General features: G+C 35.3%; 1 protein-coding gene across 1 annotated transcript; it reads left to right on the top strand.

The window, feature by feature from the left end:
* Positions 1 to 69: 69 nt before the first annotated feature.
* On the top strand, positions 70 to 9,214 carry LOC138334960 (uncharacterized). Its single transcript, XM_069283838.1, has 4 exons — positions 70 to 1,433; positions 7,458 to 7,752; positions 8,291 to 8,445; positions 8,761 to 9,214. The coding sequence occupies exons 1-4, from the start codon at positions 1,388 to 1,390 to the stop codon at positions 8,844 to 8,846; spliced, it is 582 nt and encodes a 193-aa protein (XP_069139939.1). The 5' UTR covers positions 70 to 1,387; the 3' UTR covers positions 8,847 to 9,214.

Raw genomic sequence — 9,214 nt, 5'->3', positions numbered from 1 at the left:
ACGCATCGTCAGAGAACTATGGTTGATTGTCCTGCTATCTTGAATATCCTTTATGTCTTATGTGCCAAGAAATAAAGCAACTAGAAATTGAGGTAAGTTTGTATAATAAATTGAGATCATTTCAAAATGCATTAATAAGAATATAAGTTGCAAATTATAAATTTGATAATATGGTTTATTGTGACATCTTAATAAAATGTGCAAAATAAGTATTTAATTCAAATAGTTCAAATTAAAAACTGATGATTATTACAATATTACAATTTATATGAAATAATTTAAGGTAAGGTCAGCTGTCAGTTGTGCCTGGTCACTATAGTATTGGATTGTAAATGTTATAACATTATTTTTGGTACCACCATGGCCGAATGTTTTAAAGACGTTTGATGTTAAGTAGGTCTATGAGTAATGGAGTTCACGGAGAAAAAGAATGGCCGACCTACGACCAGTACCTGAAAACTGCCACAGATTGGATTCGAACGCTAAGATCAGAGATGACGGAATGAGGGGGGTTTGTCACCGCCAAGTGTTTAAGAGGTCCGGACATTAAACTCCTACATATAATCAATCTTTTGTGGATGTTTGAAATTGATATGGTGCAATTACCAGGTACTTTCGTAAGTCGGTGGTTTTTCTTGGGTACTCTGAATTCCAGTCATCGCCAAACTATTACACGTCTTTAAATTAAATATGTCGGTCTAGACCAAACAATATACACATGCAGTTGCAGTCGTTTGTAAGTAGTACACATTGTAGTATTTATGTCATTGTTAAAACATGTCATTTAAGCATGTTTGCAGGTGTAAAATGAATTACGAATCGACCTTGATGACCAAACCTTGCTTCATATCGTTTTATCATTTTGCAGTAATGTTTTGTTCCTCTCGCCACACTGGTTGCGTTTTCTCCCTTGGTATTGCCTTAGAACATTAGTCATTTACTTAATATCACAACCCTTTTTGATTAATATACTGTTATTGAATTTGTATCATGCAGTACTCCCTCTTTGGGGTATATCTTGCTCTGTGAAAATTGGTCTACAAAAACACAATTTTTATGGTAGTTCTTATAAAGTGGTCTCAAAATAATAATAAAAAAGTTGTGTATCATTACTTGCTTCCATTTCATGATTATAATTCCGTGTTTTCTGATTGATAGAGTTCTATCTTCTTTATTTTTAGAATAGATTAAGTGTTAAGTTTACTATGCTATTTAAATGAGTGTAAAGACAATAGAAGTATATCAGATACGTCATCACAAGGTCACGTAATTGATATATAATATACGCCTCAGTACAGACACCGCCAAGCCACTGTTTACCTGGGCTGTCGTGGCCACAACCAACCCAGATTAATTCGTCTAACACCTCTTCTTGTTTGTAGTCACCATGACCCCCAGGTATTTGGCGATTTTTGTAATGTTGGCATGGATAGGTAAGTATATACAGTATTACAGTTGTCCTATAGCGGCTGTCTAAATTGAACGACCTTCTGTCTTTTAAAAACATCTTTATACGTTAATTTTTATATATTTTATCTGTAATAAGCGTCTGTCTATTTTATGTGCGACATTGTCCATATTCATTTGAAATCTTTATATAGCATTCTATGAGAAAGTATTCAAAACGGAATTCACATTCTAGAAGTTAAAGTCTTATATTGGCTTGAACACATCTGAAAAGAAGATTAACATATATGTATCAAATTCATTGATGACCCTTTACAAGTATGTAGAGAGGGGAAAGGGGTGGCAATTGCAAAGTCATTACTGATGTGTAGTACACAACCACTCCGTGTCGAATATAAGGCTCGAATCTGGTTCGATAAGATAGCTCAAAGCCATTTACCATAGCTATATTACTTCTTAAACCTTTATTCTATAACATTTCATCACTGAGAATACCATTTGTACAGCAGTTGTTCATCAATAAAACTAATATGAAATTAAGATAGTACTTTAGTGTTCTAAATATGATAAAACAAGATTAATATACTATTGAATGTAATTAATTGACAGTAAATCACACATAGTCCAAAATGGAGGTTAAAAAATTAATGTAAAGTTACACAATATGAAGTACGATTTGGTTGTCCAGGGAAGCGTATTTTCGAAAATTTCATTTTCTTTTCATCATTTTCCTCCGATCGAGCCCTCGTATGTTTAAAAGAAATGTTTAAGATAAAACAAACCTCTATTAAACGAATGCAGTATTGAAATTTTCATTATTTATTGGCAAAGGCCCCTGGGACGTTCTGCATTTAAGGGAGGAATCTTACAGGTTCTCTGTCATAGTACTACGATAAGCATCAAGTCAAATTAGTTCGTGGGTATATATAACAACTTAGAATACACACATATTTAGGCCAGCCAATATCCTTCTCAATCAGATCATTTACTAAGTAGTACATCAATCTGATTCACCAGTATCAATCTGGTCCAACAGTATCAATGTCACTTTCTTAGTAGTACATCAATCTGGTACACCGGTATCATTGTCACTTTCTTAGTAGTACATCAATCTGGTCCACCAGTATCATTGTCACTTTCTTAGTAGTACATCAATCTGGTCCACCAGTATCATTGTCACTTTCTTAGTAGTACATCAATCTGGTCCACCAGTATCATTGTCAATTACAAAGTAGTACATCAATCTGGTCCACCAGTATCATTGTTACTTTCTTAGTAGTACATCAATCTGGTCCACCACTATCATTGTCACTTTCTTAGTAGTACATCAATCTGGTCCACCAGTATCATTATCACTTACTAAATAGTACATCAATCTGGTCCACCAGTATCATTGTCACTTTCTTAGTAGTACATCAATCTGGTCCACCAGTATCATTGTCACTTACAAAGAAGTACATCAATCTGTTTCACCAGTATCAATGTCACTTTCTTAGTAGTACATCAATCTGGTCCACCAGTATCATTGTCACTTTCTTAGTAGTACATCAATCTGGTCCACCAGTATCATTGTCACTTTATTAGTAGTACATCAATCTGGTCCACCAGTATCATTGTCACTTACAAAAAAGTACATCAATCTTGTCCACCAGTATCAATGCGACTTTCTTAGTAGTACATCAATCTGGTCCACCAGTATCATTGTCACTTACTAAATAGTACATCAATCTGGTCCACCAGTATCATTGTCACTTTCTTAGTAGTTCATCAATCTGGTTCACCAGTATCATTGTCACTTTCTTAGTAGTACATCAATCTGGTCCACCAATATCATTATCACTTACTAAATAGTACATCAATCTGGTCCACCAGTATCATTGTCACTTTCTTAGTAGTACATCAATCTGGTTCACCAGTATCATTGTCACTTTCTTAGAAAAACATCAATCTGGTACACCGGTATCAATGTCACTTTCTTAGTAGTACATATACTGGTCCACCAGTATCAATGTCACTTTCTTAGTAGTACATCAATCTGGTCCACCAGTATCATTGTCACTTTCTTAGAAGTACATCAATCTGGTCCACCAGTATCATTGTCACTTTCTTAGAAGTACATCAATCTGGTACACCGGTATCAATGTCACTTTCTTAGTAGTACATCAATCTGGTCCACCAGTATCAATGTCACTTTCTTAGTAGTACATCAATCTGGTCCACCAGTATCATTGTCACTTTCTTAGAAGTACATCAATCTGGTCCACCAGTATCAATGTCACTTTCTTAGTAGTACATCAATCTGGTCCACCAGTATCATTGTCACTTTCTTAGTAGTACATCAATCTGGTCCACCAGTATCATTATCACTTACTAAATAGTACATCAATCTGGTCCACCAGTATCATTGTCACTTTCTTAGTAGTACATCAATCTGGTACCACCGGTATCATCGTCACTTTCTTAGTAGTACATCAATCTGGTCCACCATTATCATTATCACTTACTAAATAGTATATCAATCTGGTCCACCAGTATCATTGTCACTTTCTTAGTAGTACATCAATCTGGTCCACCAGTATCATTATCACTTACTAAATAGTATATTAATCTGGTCCACCGGTATCATTGTCACTTTCTTAGTAGTACATCAATCTGGTTCACCACTATCATTGTCACTTACTAAATAGTACATCAATCTGGTCCACCAGTATCATAGCCACTTTCTTAGTAGTACATCAATCTGGTCCACCAGTATCATTGTCAATTACAAAGTAGTACATCAATCTGGTCCACCAGTATCATTGTCACTTACAAAGTAGTACATCAATCTGGTCCACCAGTATCATTGTCACTTACTTAGTAGTACATCAATCTGGTCCACCAGTATCATTATCACTTACTAAATAGTACATCAATCTGGTCCACCAGTATCATTGTCACTTTCTTAGTAGTACATCAATCCTTTCTTAGTAGTACATCAATCTGGTCCACCACTATCATTATCACTTACTAAATAGTACATCAATCTGGTCCACCAGTATCATTGTCACTTACATAGAAGTACATCAATCTGGTCCACCAATATCATTGTCACTTTCTTAGTAGTACATCAATCTGGTCCACCAGTATCATTGTCACTTTATTAGTATAACATCAATCTGGTCCACCGGTATCAATGTCACTTTCTTAGTAGTACATCAATCTGGTCCACCAGTATCAATGTCACTTTCTTAGTAGTACATCAATCTGGTCCACCAGTATCATTGTCACTTTATTAGTAGTACATCAATCTGGTTCACCATTATTATTGTCACTGTCTTAGTAGTACATCAATCTGGTCCACCAGTATCATTGTCAATTACTAAATAGTACATCAATCTGGTCCACCAGTATCATTGTCACTTACAAAGAAGTACATCAATCTGGTCCACCAATATCATTGTCACTTTCTTAGTAGTACATCAATCTGGTCCACCAGTATCATTGTCACTTTCTTAGTAGTACATCAATCTGGTCCACCAGTATCATTGTCACTTACTTAGTAGTACATCAATCTGGTCCACCAATATCATTGTCACTTTCTTAGTAGTACATCAATCTGGTCCACCAGTATCATTGTCACTTTCTTAGTAGTACATCAATCTGGTCCACCAGTATCATTGTCACTTACTAAATAGTACATCAATCTGGTCCACCAGTATCATTGTCACTTTCTTAGTAGTACATCAATCTGGTCCACCAGTATCATTGTCACTTTCTTAGTAGTACATCAATCTGGTCCACCAGTATCATTATCACTTACTAAATAGTACATCAATCTGGTCCACCAGTATCATTGTCACTTTCTTAGTAGTACATCAATCTGGTCCACCAGTATCATTGTCACTTTCTTAGTAGTACATCAATCTGGTCCACCAGTATCATTGTCACTTTCTTAGTAGTACATCAATCTGGTCCACCAGTATCATTGTCACTTTCTTAGTAGTACATCAATCTGGTCCACCAGTATCATTGTCACTTTCTTAGTAGTACATCAATCTGGTCCACCAGTATCATTGTCACTTACAAAGAAGTACATCAATCTGGTCCACCAGTATCATTGTCACTTTCTTAGTAGTACATCAATCTGGTCCACCAGTATCATTGTCACTTTATTAGTAGTACATCAATCTGGTCACATTCATTGTCACTTCTAGTAGTACATCAATCTGGTCACCTATCATTGTCACTTAGTAGTACATCAATCTGGTCCACCAGTATCATTGTCACTTTCATAGTACACATCTGGTCCACCATATCATGTCACTCAGTACATCATGGTCATTCATGTCATTCTAGTAGTACATCAATCTGGTCCACCAGTATCATACTTGTCATTCAATGAAATTGGTACAATCATCATGTACATACTATCATTGTCACTTCTATAGTACATCAATCTGGTCCACCAGTATCATTGTCACTTTTTAGTAGTACATCAATCTGGTCCACCAGTATCATTGTCACTTTCTTAGTAGTACATCAATCTGGTCCACCAGTATCATTGTCACTTTCTTAGTAGTACATCAATCTGGTCCACCAGTATCATTGTCACTTTCTTAGTAGTACATCAATCTGGTCCACCAGTATCATTGTCACTTTCTTAGTAGTACATCAATCTGGTCCACCAGATCAGTCATTTCTATAGTCATCAATTGGTCACCAGTATCATTTCACTTAGTAGTACATCAATCTGGTCCACCAGCATCATTGTCACTTTCTTAGTAGTACATCAATCTGGTCCACCAGTATCATTGTCACTTTCTTAGTAGTACATCAATCTGGTCCACCAGTATCATTGTCACTTACTAAATAGTACATCAATCTGGTCCACCAGTATCAATGTCACTTTCTTAGTAGTACATCAATCTGGTCCACCAGTATCATTGTCACTTACAAAGAAGTACATCAATCTGGTCCACCAGTATCATTGTCACTTTCTTAGTAGTACATCAATCTGGTCCACCAGTATTATTGTCACTTTCTTAGTAGTACATCAATCTGGTCCACCAGTATCATTGTCACATTACAAAGAAGTACATCAATCTGGTCCACCAGTATCATTGTCACTTTCTTAGTAGTACATCAATCTGGTCCACCAGTATCATTGTCACTTTCTTAGTAGTACATCAATCTGGTCCACCAGTATCATTGTCACTTACAAAGAAGTACATCAATCTGGTCCACCAGTATCATTGGTCACTTTGTCACTTCCTTAGTAGTACATCAATCTGGTCCACCAGTATCATTGTCACTTTCTTAGTAGTACATCAATCTGGTCCACCAGCATCATTGTCACTTTCTTAGTAGTACATCAATCTGGTCCACCAGCATCATTGTCACTTTCTTAGTAGTACATCAATCTGGTACACCGGTATCATTGTCACTTTCTTAGTAGTACATCAATCTGGTCCACCAGTACCAATGTCACTTACAAAGTAGTACATTAATCTAGTCCACCAGTATCAATGTCACTTACAAAGTAGTACATTAATCTAGTCCACCAGTATCAATGTCACTTACAAAGTAGTACACCAATCTGGTCCACCAGTATCAATGTTACTTACAAAGTAGTACATCAATCTGGTCCATCAGTATTATTGTCACTTACAAAGTAGTACATCAATCTAGTATCATGTACTTCAGTATCATCATCTGGTCCACCACTATCATTGTCACTTCAAGTAGTACATCAATCTGGTCCACCATATCATTGTCACTTTCTTAGTAGTACATCAATCTGGTCCACCAGTATCATTGTCACTTACAATGAAGTACATCAATCTAGTCCACCAGTATCAATCTGGTCCAACAGTATCATTGTCGCTTACTAAATACGACATCAATCCTGTCCAGTATCATTGCCATATAGACAGACTACTACGGCCTAATTATCAAATTAACATCTGATATATTTCACTCATTATTTAAATCAAAGCATCAATATTATGAGTAATGTGTGCATAACTTAGATTGATCAATAATAATTTGATTTAATTAAATTGTTTCAGGTCAGAGTTCAGGTTACGAGCAATGTGTTGGACAGTTCTATCAAACTCACTTTAACAGTGTCTATGGACGTTATTCTATAGGGACCAACGATCGTCAAATTTATTATAATTGGGTTGATAGGAACTATTCCCCGAAGTACTGTCCAGACCGATGTTGTACAATAAAGGAAGGACATATTGAGTATTATTACCGTTTCCCCCTAAGATACCCGAGAACATACTCGTATAAGACGTGTTGTTATAGTTACGTTCCTGTAACACCTTCCTACAAACCATCAGGTAAAACTGAATCCAGGTGAGTACAACAAATCTGACAACCCAATAATTTCCTAAAACACCATAAATGTCCTGTTCATTGTATAGTCATTGTAATGTACAATAGTCTCTAAAGTTAGAAGGCGTGTCGTAGAACTCTAGATGTTACATGTACTTGCTAAAAATGTATTTTAAATTTCCCCACTTTATTTTTGCTACCTAAACGATTTTTGAAATACAAAAGATACACACGGTATAATTATAATATTGCCTTTATGATGCACTATATATATATATATATATATATATTATATATCTAGGACTTGTTAATTGTCTTGACATTTGAGGCGACTTAATTAAGAAAAGAAATTCGATAGGATTTAAATAAGCATTCTTCCGCTAAAAGGTTTTTTAATTCGGAATTTTATCCAGACTTATTTTCTTGATATATACTACGAAACATGATTTTTTTTATCTTCTCGCTATATATGTAATTTACCAGAGAACTATTTACCTTATTCAACTTATTGAATTATTTATTAGCAATTTTCACATAAAATACGTCATGTTTTACACAGAAAAGGATTGATCATAGGATGTGCTATAGGAGGGACTATGTTTACTGTGGTGACCTTATGTTCACTAGTGGTGGCCAGAGTCATGTGGATAGAAAGGAAAAGAATCGAACCAACATCTACACCCGACGAATCTTTACCAACCGTTAAAGATAGTGGTACGATTTTTTTATTTATTTTACATCACTTTATTTGCATATATCATTTAATATTTACAAAATCACACATAGAAATGTCGCAAATGCTAACGTCAAATCTGATTTGAAGAATTGCATTTGCTTTGTCTAGAACAAAATAGTGTGTGTCACCCTATACATTTTACCTTCCTTACATTAGAAAGCAAAAACAAAAGAACGTACAAAAATTTAAAATAAACAAAACAATCGCGTTATTTTAATCCATTACGCCTAAAATATGATTTGACACTTTATCATGTATTTTTTTTTCAAATGCTATATTTAAATATATTTCAGTTGCCATGGTGAACATCCCGGAGCCAGGAGCCTGTTTCGCTAAGTCTGAGGCAAAGGAACCAACATCTGATGTTACTATGGCATAAAGCAATTATAGAGTATCTCAGTCAGATTGTTTCAGTTAGACGTTCTCAATGAGCATAGTTATCTCCCTTTAATACACATTACGTATGCAACAGTGGAACAGAAATGACATCTAGGCCATGGAGTTTTAATAATTGATTTACTGCGTGTAGCCATGCACTTTGAAGTGAATGTAAAGAATCATTTATTGGTATTAGGTATTAAAAACACGCTTGAATCGCACCACAGATGTTTTTGGTGATTCAAACAATTAGCATTACATTGATGTTATTGCATTTGATATTCCTATATTTATAATTGGAAAGGCAGAAATGTTTATATTGATTATCGTAATGTCACAATACCGACGTTGATTATTAAATCAATAGAA

This window comes from Argopecten irradians, chromosome 11, assembly GCF_041381155.1.
Source record: "Argopecten irradians isolate NY chromosome 11, Ai_NY, whole genome shotgun sequence".
Taxonomy (NCBI): domain Eukaryota; kingdom Metazoa; phylum Mollusca; class Bivalvia; order Pectinida; family Pectinidae; genus Argopecten; species Argopecten irradians.
Note: the sequence above shows the minus strand (reverse complement) of the source record. Positions and strands in the feature narration are given on the sequence as shown.

What these genes read in the sequence shown, in the direction of transcription:
- LOC138334960 (XM_069283838.1), top strand. Translation starts at nt 1,388, where the DNA reads ATGACCCCCAGGTATTTGGCGATTTTTGTAATGTTGGCATGGATAG. An exon ending in TCAGGTAAAACTGAATCCAG is followed by an intron (nt 7,753 to 8,290) that starts GTGAGTACAACA and finishes TGTTTTACACAG; the next exon opens with AAAAGGATTGATCATAGGAT. An exon ending in ACCAACCGTTAAAGATAGTG is followed by an intron (nt 8,446 to 8,760) that starts GTACGATTTTTT and finishes AATATATTTCAG; the next exon opens with TTGCCATGGTGAACATCCCG.